The sequence below is a fragment of the Marmota monax genome, unplaced genomic scaffold, assembly GCF_021218885.2.
Source record: "Marmota monax isolate L192 unplaced genomic scaffold, Marmota_monax_Labrador192_F-V1.1 WCK01_AAM20220418_F8-fsc00002, whole genome shotgun sequence".
Classification (NCBI taxonomy): domain Eukaryota; kingdom Metazoa; phylum Chordata; class Mammalia; order Rodentia; family Sciuridae; genus Marmota; species Marmota monax.
This window is the reverse complement of record NW_026693571.1, coordinates 17,789,199-17,805,360: the sequence shown is the minus strand read 5'-3', so window position 1 is coordinate 17,805,360 and position 16,162 is coordinate 17,789,199. Positions and strand designations below refer to the sequence as shown.

The window sequence follows — 16,162 nt, the reverse complement described above, 5'->3', positions numbered from 1 at the left end:
GCCTGGAGAGGGAGAGCCTGATAGGCTCATCTTGTCTTCTATCACTGTTGTGCTCAGGACTGTGAGACTGAGCTATAGCTTCAGCAAAAACAGGAGACAAATCAATTAGCTATGCCAGCCATGGATTTAGAGAAGTGAATGATGCCTCTATTAGTTTTTGGTCTAGAGAATTCAAAGGGTGTGTCAGTGTCATTCAAAAGTGAGAATAATTTTGAAAATGAAGTCTAGAGAAATTTCTCTAAAGATGAGTTCTTTTGTTGGTTCCAGGCCTTCTAGCGATCAGAAGTTTCTGTTCTCACCTTGGATTGAAATGTAAATTCTCTTTGCAGCTCTCTTGGGACAGAGTCTTGGTTCTATTTCACTTCTTTTTGTCAGGAAGAGGAAGAATATATCATTAAATCTGTGAATAATCTGTAGACACAGCTTACTAAGAAGTTTTATCATCAAAGATGCACAATCTAGGCTGCTTCTCAATCTTGGGACAGCCCACTCTCCCTTGAATATGTATCTACCTTCCTAAATAAATCTGTCTACACCTTAAAAAAAAAAAAAAGAAAGAAATGCAAATTTTAAAAATATTTTAAATATTTTAAATTTTTTAGTTTTAGGTGGACCCAATATCTTTATTTTATTTTTATGTGGTGATGAGGAACAAATCCAGTGCCTCACACATGCTAGGCGAGCTCTGTACCACTTGAGCCACAACCCCAGCCCAAGAAATGCAATTTATAAATGGAGGCGTGGCTCATATTTTAAATTGCAAGCTTTCTGGCCCACCAGTTCTTGCAGCATTGTCTTGCATTGAGTCCCCAACATGGACTCGCTGTTTCAACTAGGCATTCTGTTGCCTCAATATACAGTGCATACATGAACCCCCATGTCTTTGCTCATGCCATCCTTCCTCTTAGAATGTCCTTTTTTTCTTACTAATCAATTAAATATCCAACCTTCAAGCCCTGGTTCCTGATCTTCTTCCTTCTTGAAGTTTACCCTGGTCATTCCAGCCCTCCATGAGCTCCCCTCCCATACCATTTACTGTCCATATCACTGAAATGGGAGCTATTTGGCAATTTCTGACTATGATCACCTGAAGATCCTTCCCTTTTCCTTTTGATGAGTACCAAAAACCAGTTAGTACTTTGTCTTGCCCCTCTCTCCAGGTACAAACACTGAACTATCAAGTTTATTGAAGTGAACTGAAGTTTTTAGGGCCAAGAATCCTTCACATCTGTACTTCTCCAACTCTAAACTGCATAACAATCACCTGGACCTCAGCAGGTTGAGAGTAGGACCTGATGTGTGTTTCTAGCAAGATCCCAGATGATGTCGATGGGGTCAGTCCACACTTTGAGTTGCAATGCTTTGCAGGGCTTTTCAAACACCATGTGCCAAACAAAAACAAATACTGAGTGCAACCTCTTTGAGGTCTTAGAGTGAGTTTAGTGAGTCACAATGATATTTATTCAAAATGAATAGACATGAAAGTATTCAAGTAAGTTGCATATGGAAGGATCAGTGTTGTTTCCTGCTACTCCGTGTGTGTATATTTGTGAGATATATGTGTTGGTCTATGTAGGGACTGATATAAAATAATTTTATATAGTGGGTCCGAATGAACCCTAATATTATATACAACTAAAAAGAACTAATAAAAATTACTTTTGAAAAATCAAATGGGATAAAAAAACATTGAAGCTTTCAACATGCAGGAGCAATTTTCCAGAAGGTTCTAGCACAAGGAGGCACTGGAATGAAAGCAGAGAAGTCTACATGGAGGAACAGCTTTCTGGATCTAGTCTGCGGGCTTGCTCTGTGGTTCAGTTTATTTCCTGTACCTTACCAAGAGGCAACTATGAAAATTCTTTAGTGGGTGGGTGTTTCCTAATTTGTTACTGTATCATGGAAGGGATAATACCACTATTTCCTTCAACGTCAACTGCTAGTTTTAATAATTTTATAAACCCAGTAATAATATTCTTTTGAAGCTTGATTAGTCTCTGTTCTGTGGACTCTTAACCTTGAGACAAATTGTGAAAATGTGTAGGCCTTGGGGGAGAAAAGAAGACTATAACACATTGTTTTTAATAGATTGTTATAAATAGTAATTTCTTGCTCTTTTTACTTCTTCAGGGAAAGTGAGACAAAAATAATTTTTAAGGTTCAGAAAAATGAACCTTTTTTCCCAATGTATAGATAAAGCACCTAGGACAATGTCTGGACCAACTTAAAAAATTGATTCAAGCAAAGCTGCCACCTGGAAATTAACGCTGTAAGGATTTTCCAGGTGTCTTTTGCTTTGTACTCAAGTGTTTCTTATGGATTTATGGTATATAATTAAAAGATTATCACAAAAATTCTTAGTAAAAATTGTCATCAGGCTAAAATTAATATTAGATTTCTGTTCATGCTTTAAACACAGACTACAGATGCTATTGAAAAGACAGAAGCGGTGGTACACACCTATAATCCCAGCACCTTGGGAGGCTGAGGAAGGAGGATCACAAATTCAAGACAAGACTCAAAAATTTAACAACATCCTGTCTCAAAACATAAAAAGCACTGGGGGTACAGTGCTTGATATCACAGCTCAGTGATAGAGCCTCCCTGGGTTTAATCTTCAATCTTCAGCAGCACAAACACACACACACACACAACCCACAACACACACACACAAAGAGAAAAGAAAAAAAAGAAAGAAATTCAACGAAATGTGCAAATCTTTTATGTTTTAAAATTTTGTGAATCAATGTTATTTCAAATAAGTAATCTACTGGCTTCAATTAAATCTTATGGTGAAATGTTCATTCTGAGGTTAATTATTGGCAAAATATACTTTAAAAAACTTTTGACCTTGCAGAGATTTTATGTACCAAGAAGAATTATCATTTTGGTTTTAGTTGAACTTGAAGCTTGTTATAGCTTCCCTTGTAATCCTTCCAGCTGTGCTTTGAAAGCATTTTATAGTGAACAGATTTGAACTTGTCTGGGAATCAGTTCAATGAGTGAGATTTCTCTGGGAAAACTACTCAGTGGGTTTTCTTATAAATGCCATTGCTATCAGCTAACAAATACATTTCTTAAACTGAATAAAAGCACCTCTGTCCAAAAGAGGAAAGGCTAAAGAAACATGTATTAGGAAATGTAGGTTTAAGAAACAGATATCTTGAACATCTATGTAGAAACTTCCTTCCACAGATGTACTTTATTCTTTATCACTAATGCTAAAATTTCATGCCACAGGAACATCATAGCCTGTGTGGCTCATGACAAGGTCCCTCACTGCCAGAAGAAAGTTCTTGCATGCTCTACACACCTCTTCAATAGCACTTAGCTCATCATGTTGACATGACCCGTCTAATTGTCCATCTCTCCTTCACTGCCTTGGATTGTGGGTCCTTTGCCTCTGTTATCTTCAACTATCTGTTATCTGGATTAAATGGAGAAGAATAAAAAAATATATTTGAACAAAAATAAAATCGTATCACAGAGGGTTCATTGCAAGTTATGACTTTGTGATTTTCAATGGCTTTATGACAGTAACTAACCTTCTGAGTCTTGCTGTTTGCTTGTCTCAGTCACTCCACCTGTGTGGACATGTGCAGTTCTCACAATTGGCCTAAGAGTTCCAACTATTAGTTATCCTACTTTGGACATGAGGAAACTGAGGCTCATATTGGTAAAGTAACATGCCCAAGATCTTGCTGCCAGTAATAGATATTACCTGGCTTGGGACCTGGGCAATGAGATTTCAGGAGCCACAATTTCAATTGCCACACTGGACTTTCATTACAATGTCCTTTAAAAAATCATGAGAAAGTCCCGTCATTAGTAGAACATTAGGAGAAAAGAACAAAATGTCCAGCAGTGTCCTAGAATGGCCTTATTCCCATAGAGTTAGGAGTGGGGGGACAGATCTGAATGCCAACTAGAGGCATAGAATACATCGTAGTAGGAAACCCAGGAAAATGATTAGCATTTGTATCTTCTGGAGAAAGAAACAGGGGGACTGCATCTTAAGACTGAAAAAAAAAAAAGACTTTATTTTCACCATGCCTTGTTTTGAATTATTTGGATTTTTTTCTTTTATCATAGATATATGTTACCATTTCTAAAATACAAAGATCAGTTAAAACACACACACACACACACACAGAGAAAGAGAGAGAGAGAGAGAGAGAGAGAGGTATATGAATGTGAATCTCCTTGGGACTTTCCCATCTCTTCAGGTATTTGTCAGTATGACACAATATTTGATGAGCCTGCACTCACTATAAAACACCAGAATTCTTTACAACTGGCTTCATTTCACTCAAGACAGTGGACTATAGTTCAATAGCTTAGTGGCTTTTCCATGAAACAGTTTCATACTTGACAAAAGAGAGAGTAAGAGGCAGAGACCAAAATAAAGAAAGAAAATTAGTCAAAGTCTATTTTTATGGCTGTTTTGGATTGGACTTTTTAAAAATTTCTATTCTTAAATCAACACTCTCTATTATTTTGATAAGACTGCCTTATGAAATACCACAAACTCAATGGTTTACCCAACACTAGACTTTCATCTCACATTTCTGGAGAAATTTAAAACCAGAGTGACAATAGGATTGTTCCTTCTGAAGCCCATGAGGCTATCTCCTAAGTTTCTCTTTCTATAAGAGGACACCAGTCACATTGGGTTAAGGCTCCCTTTAATGTCCTCATTTTAACTAAATTAATACTTATCTCCAAATAATTTTGTATTCTGAAGTACTGGAGGTTAGGGTTTCAATATGTGAATCTTTAGGACATAATTCAACCCATAGCACGCTGCTTTAAGCCAACTCTCTGTTCCCTGCTTCAGCCTTGTTCTGATTGGGCTGAGAGCTTGGTCTCTGGCCTACCTATGATGGGAAGCATATTGGTAAGGAATCTTGAGAGGGAAGCCCAGTGAAGAAGTCATCCTTTGGTTTTCTGAGTGAAAGTGCTGTTTTCTTTTTTCTAGGTGGTATCATGGCAACCTCTCACGTCATGCAGCTGAGGCTCTTCTTCTCTCCAATGGATGGGATGGTAGCTACCTTCTGAGAGACAGCAATGAGCAGACTGGACTGTACTCTCTCTCCGTGAGGTAGGGTGCTTAAGGACTCTTGAGTTTGGCGTGGTCCCATCTGTCATTTGATGGCTTTCTTGTCACTCAAATTGCCAAATAACAAAATTCCCTGATTCCTTTTGGGCCACCAGGTGAGATTTCAAACTCTGAATGGTGAGACAATTGAAAAAAAAGAAAATCCTGCTTCATCTGGCAGGAAAAGGATGTCAGAGCTGGAGGAGACTTTGGAAATTATTTAATCTCAACCTCTCATGTGGCTGGTGAAGAACAAGAAACCCAAAATGGTGGAGTGTCTGGCATCCAAAAAACCAATGACAGAAAGAGCACCACAATCGAAATCCCTGAGTCCAGGCCTAGTGTCCTTTTCACTATTTCTTGCTTCCCCTGGAAAATCAGAATTTGTGACTATACAATGTCCATAGCCACAAACTCAAGTGGGCAATATGCAACTTTAAAATGTTTCCTACAAATGGGCTCACTTTCTTTCTTGAGGCTCCATTTTCCCCAAATGGTTCAGTCCTTTCAGGATGTCTCTTCCCCACCTTCTTCTTCCTGGCTGGCTTCCCAGATCAAAGAGGCTGACCCAGCTCATGGTAATCAGGAGGGGTGGCTGGTTCCCATCAGCCTCTACACTTGTTTCTGCTGACGTACAGCAAGTCCTTCTTGGGCTCTTGGGCGGGTTTCCATATCTCCATAGGTTAGACTAGAATGTGAGGTCCCCACAAATTTCCCTCATCCACTCACCCCTGATCTCAAACTGCCCAAGAGTTTGTGTGACTGTCTGATGGCAGCGCCATGCACCCTTGGAAGAAAGTCACAGGTTCCCTTCACAGTGAAGTCCTCCAAGCTAATCCAGCATGGGAAGGTTTTGTTTCTCTCCTGCTCTATCTACATGGCCCATGCCTCCTTGTTCCTAACTCAGTAGTAGTGTCTGTACTCACTTCTGCTGTTGAATCCTCCTTTGTGTCTAGTTCAGTCATAGCTCCTGTTTGTTCTTGTTTCTTGTGTTTAATCTCTCTCTCTAATAGGGGGACATGACTGGTCACAAAAATATTTCCCTAAATAACTAATGACAAGTTATTTATGCGCTTAAAAGCCCATGATTAACATATTTGCTTATCTGCTCTCTAGGCTTAAGGCTTCTGTATTTGTTTTCTATGCTACAAATGAATTTCCAAAATACTTAATGGCTTAAAACAAAATAAACGGATCTCTCACAATTCCCGTACTTTAGAAGTTCAGAAACAGTGTGGTGGGATTCTCCAGAAGTTCAGAGTCCTTTATAGCCAGGTAGCTATAAAGGTGTTGGATGAAGATGCGGCTCCTCGTTTCCTCCTTCCCTCCTTCTTTCTCATTCATGTCTTTGTTCCCATTTTCCTTTTAACTGTCAACCAGAGACCAATGTCAACTCCTCGAGGCTGCCACAGTTCCATGCCATATGGCCATCGTGGGCTGTTCACAGCAAGGTTATTGCTGTCTTCCAGTCCAGCCAAGGCACATCTCTCTGGTTTCTTCTTTTATGAACAGAGAAAATAATTCATTTTACAGAGATCATGAGATTAGTAAGGGTTACCCAGGTAATCTTCCCATCTTAAGGTCAACTACTTTGAGAACTTAATGACCTGCAAAGGTCCTTCGTAATCACATCTAGAGTAGCTTTTGATTGGATAAATTGGAACAAGATGTCTGTGTTCCAGGGGCTTGGCATTGAGGCCATCTTATCAGGCTTCCTGTCACAACTTTCATTCCCCAATAGTGAATCTGAGGTCTACTTGAAGAGGATGGGAGCATAGGCAGAGCACAACAGACTCATTAGAGAGTCAAACAGAAAAAAGCACGATCATTAATACTTCTCATGCCACCTTGTCACATTTTGCTTATAAATTTTCTAAATAACATGGATGGGAAAATTATGAAACCAAAAATGGAATTCCACTCAGGTGGCAGCAAGATTCTGATTGTCAACCACGTTAAAAGTTCATCAGATGGTTAGGCTGCTGATGCTTTATTGAATGGATCCTCCCCAAATCTCAAAACACATGTGGAATTATTGGATCAAAGAATATTAACGTTCCACTTATGTGTGTCTCATTTGAACAATGAAATCATAAGCTTCTTCTGCACAGATAGCATGTATATATTTCATCTTCATGAAAAATTACAAATAAATCACTGGGGGGAGACCCAGCGATCTTGGTTTTAACCTGCAGGTGATCACCTGCAGGTGATCCCAAGGTTTTAACCTGCAGGTAATCACCTGCAGGTGATCCCAAGGCACACTAAAGCTGGAGTGTGGGCATAGGCCCCATGGAGAGGAATAGTGGGAGATGAAGCTAGAAAGATAGAATTGGATCAATTAAAGTGGGGAGAGATATATATTACTTAATGTTCTACCTCATTTCAAAAATGAATTAGAAAATAAAAATGTAGGAAATTGGATATTTTACTCAATAGGCAATGAAACAGACAAGAAAAGAAAAGGGCTGGGCTCAAATAACTGAGTGACAGAAGCAGAATTCTGACTGATCCCAGACAAGGAAGAGAGGAAGACCAAAGACATAAAAGAAAGTGATGACAAGGTTAAGTGCCATTTCTATCATCTCTATTCCCTGCTCTTCTTAAACTCATGTCCCTTAGAGGATTAATTTTCAAAGCCTTTCAGTAAGACCTAGAGAGGTAGGGAGAAGTGTCTCTTGTCTTTCAGTAGAGTAAAAAGTGCCAAAAGCAATTAGTGATGGTCTTTAAAACTGGCAAAGATCTCAATGATTGCATTTTTAAGAACTGTATATTCAGTTATTAAAAAAGTTAACGGTGATGCTAATACCCAAGACTATGCTTGCCTTCAAAAAAGATATTCATTTGTTAAATAACATTAAGCACTTCTTTTTTCCTTTCAGAGCCAAAGACTCTGTCAAACACTTTCATGTTGAATATACTGGATATTCATTTAAATTCGGCTTTAATGAATACTCATCTTTAAAGGACTTTGTCAAGCATTTCGCAAATCAGCCTTTGATTGGAAGTGAGACAGGTAAGCTGTCTAAGTCCATTTTCTGTTGCTATAACTGAATGCCTGGGGCTGGATGATTTGTAAAAAAAAAAAAATGTTTAGTGTATGGTTCTAAAAATCTAAGAACATGGCGTCAATTTTGACTTGGCTCTAGTAACTTCATGCTAGGTCATGACACAGTAGAGAGCATCACATGGTGAGAGTCAGAGAGGCTGAGAGGCCTAGCCAAATCAGTTTTTATAAACAAACCTATTCTTGAGATAATCTATTAACCCATTAATTCATTAGTCCATTAATCATAAGAATGGGTTAATACATTCGTGAGGGCAGAATCCTAATCACCTTTTAAGAGATTCTATCTTGTCCCACCTCTTAATATCATAATGGGAGGCTGGGGATATAGCTCAATTGGTAGAGTGCTTGCCTTGCATGCATAAGGCCCTGGGTTCAATCCCCAGCACCACACACACACACACACACACACACACACACACAAATTCTTTCATATCATAATTAAATTTCAACGTAAGTTTCAGGGCAGACAAACCATATCCAAACCATAGCATAAATATTTGAAATATTATTTGAAGATGAAAAAGCAAACTATAGTACACACCATCCTGGTACTGGAATTATCCAACTTGTGTGTCTAGATTATTTAAAGAAGGTAAATAAAAGTCCACTTCTGTATCTGTGACATAGAATCACAATTTCATTGGCCTCAATGGTGATAAATCTCAGTTAAATCAAAGTCTGGGAAATTCCAAGAAGCTACAGCACAAGAGGAACTCTAAAGTTAATTAAGGCCTACTGCCATGAGCTTTTTAGTACTTGTTTTCTTGGTAAACTTGTCAGTGGGCTTTCTGCTGATTTCTGTGTGGGGGGAGATGATGCCATCATTAGCTTCTTCCTTTTCTGCTATTTATGTGGCCTGGAGAGACCCTGATATGAATCATACCGTGTCTAGTACACATGAAAACCACAATGGAAACCTCAAAATGGTTGCTTTGCTTTATACCAACATCACCAGGTTTATAATAAAACGTTCTCATCTGCAAAGTGGAAACTCTAATCTTCTTCTTCTTCTTCTTCTTTTTTTCCTGGTATAAATTCTCCCAGTTCACCCTGAAAGTTACTTCACCATTTAACCTGCAGTTATTCTCACAAATGGCAAGGAGGGCTGTTTATTACCTGCTTACCTTGAGCTTGGCAAGCATTTCAGTGTCTCCAAACTCTTCACTCCTCTTGTTTTAAACTGTTGTCCAAATCTACATTTGATTTTTTTTTTCTTTAGTCCTTGGTCACTGGGAATAGAGAGGAGATTTTTGAAGCTAGGGCTTTGTTAGGATTACCTCTAATTTTGTCCTTATCTCTGTCGGCCAGGTCCTGGTCCAATGCAGAGTGTTTGGGTGAATGAATAAACGAATGAGTGGATGATTGTGAGTGGGAACTCCACAGCTTTCAAAGCCAATGGTATTTTTCTGCCTTCTCTTCTTTCTAAGCAAAGTCAGCTCCCTTTTTTAAACTCTGTCTTTATGCTCTATTTTCAATTCCTTTCATCATTCTATCTGTTCCTTCCTGGACCTTCTCCCAATCAGTAGGAAAAGTCCATATTCTGCATGCTGGCAGATTTCAAAGCAGTTTGAGATCAAAGTGAATGCAGTGCATTCTGGTTAGACCTTTCAGACACTGCTGCAGTCACCAGGCAAGAAGATCACCTGAGCCTGCTCCAAAGCAAAGGCACCTTGTCCCTGCATTGGGGACAACGTTCAGCTTCCCTGTAAATACATTATTCTGACTAAAGAAGCCTTGTGACTAATGCATTAGGGATTGTAATGATTTATAATCCTGGCTCCTAGAGTAGATTCTATAAAATCTGCTGTACATTATTATTACTAGAGTTACTATTTTTTTTATTACAGTAAAACTCAGAAAACTATGATTGTTACCCTCTCCTTGCCTTTCCTCTGTTGTATTCATTATCCAGTGAAGAATTTGCTATTTGAACCCTTGCTTCAGGCCCCTTGTGTTGATGGATATGTACTCACTCCCTGGCTTCAAGCCCTTAAGTTAGATTCGGCTAATTCTATTCCCCTTATCTGTCCCAGCCAGATGAAGGCCAAGCCACCGAAGCTGGAAACCAGAGGCCAAACCCATGACAGAGGAGTGTTCCAATCTTTCCCCTCTGAGAATAATAGGCCTCAGGAAACAAGATAACGTGCTGAAGTCACCATGAGTCTTAAGCCCAGCAGGTCCTCAGAAGTCACAGAGTCACTACTGTGGCCTACGAAAAGTGGTGGATGGAAACTAGGATGCCACCTTCTAAAAATAGGCCTTTTCTTACTCATTTAAGAATTGGCTTCCGGCATTGGCTCCCTGTGATCAGGAGACACCAAGCTGAGGATTTCTTGTGTTCCCATCACACAAAGTACAAATCCTTAGGGCTGGGAATGTAGCTCAGTTTTGGAGTGCTTGTCTAGCACGCCTGAGACCCTGGACTTAATCAATCCCCAGCACTGGAGAAAGAAAAAGAAGAGAAGAGCAAACTCTCAAATCCTTTATGTTAGATTCAGATCTTCAGGGAACACATTTGTCCACACAATGAACAAGGCCCTGGCAGGGCTTTCACATTCAGATTCCCAGAATGAGTAGGACTAAGATCTGATGTGGCCAGCCACTACTGTCAGCCAGTCCCAGACCCAGTCTCACGCTGCAGGGCCTAGAGAGTGAGTTTATTAAGGTGAACTTTTGTCCACTGGCATTACCTCTGAAGGCAAGAGAGGGAGTGTCCAAATAACCAAAGGCTTACATTTTTTTCTGAGTTATATGCCATATCTTCAGCAGATTGAAACCAAAGGTACTTGACTGTGTCTTAAGAAAATCTTTACCCTCAAGGTATATGAAAGTGTGGACCTAAAAAGGTGAATGTTATTTTAAAATATTTTTTTCTTCTTCTACTGCTATTCACTACTCTTTAAACTCTCTGGGTATGTTTCCTAATCTAAAGAACAAGGGATTCCTATACAAGATCGGAGGGACCTGTGTCAGTTTTCTTTAAAAAAAATATATATATATATTTTTTTTAATTATGGACGGACACAATAACTTTATTTTATTTTATGTGGTGCTGAGGATCGAACCCAGTGTCAGTTTTAAGAATTCCATTATTGCTGGGCGTGGTACTGGGGAAAGCCTGTAATCCCAGCAACTTGAGAGGCTGAAGCAGGAGCAAAATTCAAGGCCAGCCTCAGCAATTTATCGAGGCCCAAAGCAACTTTGTGAGACTCTGTCTCAAAATGTAAAAAAAATAAAAATAAAAGTAACTGGGGTTGTGACACAGTGGTTAAGCACCCCTGAGTTAAATCCTCCGTAAAAAAAAAAAAAAGATTTTTTTTGTTATTGTAATTTCCCCTTTCCCTTGTTATAATCTGCATTTAATCTTTCTACTCTCCATTGAAGTTTAAGTTCACTCTAATTTCTCCTACGAAGACCCATAAACATTGTCATGATACATCCGATTCTCAAAACCCAATAATTTCCCAAATACATAGCAGAGATAATGCAATGTACTCACTTACTATGATCTGCCAATGGCCCTTTTATCTTCCAACATATTTTGCAATTCATTTTTTAAAATATCTTACTTTTTGCATTAGTATGTAAGCTCTACGAGGAGAGGGATTTTTTTTTAATCATGAATGCTTCCTGATGTAGCCCAGACTGGCAGGAATCTCTACTCATCATTCCCACAGTAGGTCACATTGAGCACCATTCTCAATGCATAACAGTTTGCCTGGTGACACCGTAACTAGCAAATGCCTGACAATTTTAACTTCCAAAGTTGATACAAAGCATAATTTGAAAGGGTGTTTTGTGTTGTATATATATTCAATAATGATAAAATTCAGAATTTGTCTTTCATTTGTAATAGCAGGATATTGTGTAAAACATATTCATATTTGTCCATAACTTCCACCTCAACTCAATAGCCTCTGATATTTGAGAAATATTTTATTATTTAAATATCTTTGATCTGTTACTAATGTTCACTGTATCTTCTTGTAATTAGCCAAATTTCATGTATATATTCTTAAGAATACAGACAGCGCTTACCTTTCTACTTAAAAGTCTAAATATTATTAGAAAAAAATTGGCTTTCATTCATACATTCAATACTTTTTATGTGATGTGGTCATGTACAATTTATTACAGTGCGTGGTGACTTTAATCATGAAATCCACGTGAAAAACACAGTCAAGTGCTGTGTTTGTGCTTACCACTTATTTATGTATTTGTGTATTTTTGTATTCATTTTGTGCTTACTCTTTATAATACTTGGTTCTTGGTTTTAAAGATCCTATCTTGTTCTTTTGAAAATGTCAAATTTCCACTTCACTTTTTTGTTTTGATATGGGGATCCCCAACCTTTTGATTACAGCCACAGCTATTCTTATTCTGTGAGATCAGCCATCTTACCCAAGTGGCATTTTAAAATAATGAAGTCAAAATTAAATTTAATTAAAATATTGCATGATACTTCTGAAAATAACTAAATTTACAGGATTTTAGAATAGGAAGGGAGTTTGGAACCATTTGATTTCTCTTTTACAAAGGAAACTGAGGCCTGATGGAAATGTTAAAGCAAAACCTCACATCTCCTTCCTCAAGCTGCCTCCTAAAAAATCTATTGTTTTTAATCTTTGACTTATACGTGGGAATTCTTGACCACAACACAGTATACCATTTATCATACCATAAAGATTTCATGCTGACTGCACCTGAACTGAGAATAATTATGGCATAATAAGTGAACACATGAATTCCCAGTTCAACTCCCGCCTCTGCTACTTGCCAACTATGTGTCCCCAAGCAAGTTACATAACCTCTCTGACCTTTGGTTGTCATCACCTTATAAAATTGAGCTGATGGTACCAGGTGTGATAGTGCACACCTATAATCCCAGCCACTCAGGAGGCTGAGGCAGGAGGATCACAAGATCAAGGCCAGCTCAGCAATTTAGTGAGGCCCTAAACAATTTAGTGAGACCCTGTCTCTACATAAAAAATAAAAAGGGCTGGGTTGGGGCTCAGTGGTAAAGCACCTCTGGGTTCAATCCTCAGTACCTCTTCCAAAAAAAAAAATTGAGCTGGTGGTAATTGTTCATACTACCATATCTTGTGAAGACTGAATATAGACACACAAAAACATATAAAATATGTAAAATATATAGAATAATTTTTGGCATAACATAAATATTCCAACATTATGTCTGGCATTTAATAAAGCCCTTTACTGGTTGTTAATTCCATCAGATTCTAGGCAAGAGCTGTAAATTCTTTGGTATATCATGAAGTGTTCATTTAGGGACAAATTAATTGAGGTTTATCAAATGTTCATAATGTCCTCAGACTTTAATCCAGTTCCTTGTGGGTTCCTATGAATGGTACAAACAAGGGCCCACTCTAATAACAGTGACCTGACTTGACTTGGATATTTGAACAGAATCTTCTCCTGCCCTAGGTAACTGCTCTACTTCCCCTCTCTCAGTGTATTTCTCCCAGTGAGACTGAAAACTGAATGTTAAAGCCCATTCAGATATAAATGAATGTGGGATAAAGTCCATTTGTAGAGCAGGTAGCAAAGAAGGAAGGAAGAGGGTCTTAGCCTGGAGGTGGAGCATGCCTCTAATCCCAGCTGCTCAGGAGCTCAAAGCCAGCCTCAGCAATTCAGTGAGGCCCTAAGCAATTTAGCAAGACCCTGTTTCAAAATAAAAAATAAATTTAAATAAGGGTCTGGATATGTGGCTTGATGGTCAAGGGCCCCTGGGCTCAACCCCAGTATCAAAAAAGAAAAAGAAAAAAAGAAAGGAAGGAAAGAAAACAAGGGCCTTGAATATTGATGTACGCCTGGGCCAAGAGACCCACTGCCAATTGGCAGGAGAAGACAGAACCCATCATGCCATTTGCAGCACTTGTTTTCTGAACCTGAAGGCAGTAATAAAAAAAAAAATGGGTGTATGTGATCCCATTTTAATTTTGTTCAGCAAATATTTTATTGAATGCCAGCCATAAGATGGGCATTGTTAGCCACTGATTTATAGAGAGAGATGAACTGATATCATTTTTGTCCTCCAACACCTCAAGAGTCCAGCTGAGGAATGTAATAACTAAGTACCAACTTGATGGTATAAAGGAAATACTTAAAAGTTTCCCTTCAGGAGTTCTGTGCCCTCTGCGCTGCACTGTATTTCAGATACCAAAATAATGCCCGAGGCTTGAGGCTGTTCTTGTCTTTTCCTGGCTCCCTGCTGGTACACAAGATAGGAGTCCTTGAATGCTGTCTCATATTGTTGCACACAGAGTTATTGATGCACCTCTTACACATCACTGTGTTATCTTTCAGCCAGAGCAAGCTAGAATGTCTGCCCCCATCCAGCTCTGATCATCTCAAAAATGAACCTCTGCAGAGCATGTCTGAAACCTAGTTTCATGTCAAGGGCAGGAAACAACAGTCCCCTTCATGCAGCTCAGAAACTGAAGTGAAACTTGCAGCCAAGTTTCCAAGGCCTGTGGTTGCTGATCTTCCTCCACCACCCCCTGCCTCCCGTTGCTTTTTATCTCTATCTTCCAACCAAGTTCTGGGTTCTTTTGGTCTAAATATCACCAACCCAGAGTTCTTCTTTTGGAGCCAAGGCACTATCTTGGACCTTGAGGGGGAGATTATGAGTCCGTGGTGGCTACATTAGATAAGTTTCTTTTGATTGCAAACACAAAAACTAACTCTAGCTAAGTGAATTAAAGAAAATATATAGTGTAGGGGGAGCAAAGTACAGAGAGAAGATTGGAAATTTTTTTTTAGAAAGATACTAATATGTCCTCCCAGAATTAAAGGGCAAGTTGAACAACCAAGAGGCAGGAATCATCTCATCAGTTGTGATGGCAACTCTGAGGTTTCCAGTGAGTTGGAAAGCCTGTCTCTGTCTAGCCCCTGCTCATCTCCAAAATGCACCTCCGCAGAACGTTACTGAAACCAGGTTTCATGTCAAAGGCAGGAAACAACAGTCTACTTCATGCTTTTCACACACTGAAATTGGTGGCCTTCCTTCCAGAGAAGGAAGTAAGGGGACACAGGAAGTAAACCTAATGAGTGTGGCCCAGATTGCATGTTTGTGGGCGAGGGGCCATTGCCCGGTGGTTCTGTAGGGCTGGGGGGACTCTATCTCTGTAGAGTGGAATGGGACTGTCTCTATAGAAAGGGAGTCATCCGAAGCCTAGCAGCCAGGCCAAGATGTCTATATATTTGTTCTTCCTTGGACAAGAATGTTCAGCTAAAGTTCTGTCTTCTTTGACACCAGACTTTTATTTATGGAAGGTACCATTTTATAAGTAGTTTGTCATTTTCTTCCTTCCACAATTGAATCTAGCCTCATGCATGGTTTTACTAGTTAAAAAATCAACCTACAGTTAATTCCACTCTTCTAGTTGACTCAATACTACCTCCCTGAATCAGCTTTTGTTGGGTTAAACTTTGGAGGAGGTTTCCAAAATAGAATTTCCCTTCCAATGGAGATTTTAAAGAGTCATGTCTAAAGTTGTCCTGTTCTTGGCATAGCCCAGGGGAGCTGTGGGCCTGGGAGGCTCATTCACCCCAGGCTTTTCCCTGACTTAAGTCTGAACTACTGTAGCATTCATTCATCCATTCCCTCGCTCATCAGGCCTTCACTGCGTCAGAAACTCTGAAGCATGGAGGTATAAAGAAGAATTTGACACCACAGCAGCTCTGAAGGGGTCCAGAGAACTTTGAAATGAAATAGGAAATGCAGTGACTTCCTAATATCAAGTGGTTGAGGTCCTGCAGGTTCAGGCAACTACCCCAGCCCAGAGACCTTCATACTGCAGCACACCTGGTTCCTATGGTTCTCCTCTCTCCCAGAGACTAAGCTTGGGGTCCACCAGATAATGGCCATCCAAACACATGCAAACACTTCTCCCCTGACCTGTGAATATGGTATGCCACGTGGCAAGAGAGAATTAAGTTTATAGGTTGAATAAAGACTGCTCGTCAGAAAA

The 16,162-nt window shown here is 39.3% G+C and overlaps 1 protein-coding gene across 1 annotated transcript in view; it reads left to right on the top strand.

Annotated features, from left to right (window-relative positions):
• The window catches only part of Dapp1 (dual adaptor of phosphotyrosine and 3-phosphoinositides 1), a 47,147-nt gene that overhangs the window by 9,534 nt on the left and 21,451 nt on the right, over positions 1-16,162 (top strand). Inside the window, exons 2-3 of the mRNA XM_046458812.2 lie at positions 4,979-5,101; positions 7,981-8,114. Of these exons, the coding sequence (XP_046314768.1) occupies positions 4,979-5,101; positions 7,981-8,114 (257 nt within the window). The remainder of the gene's footprint in view (positions 1-4,978; positions 5,102-7,980; positions 8,115-16,162) is intronic.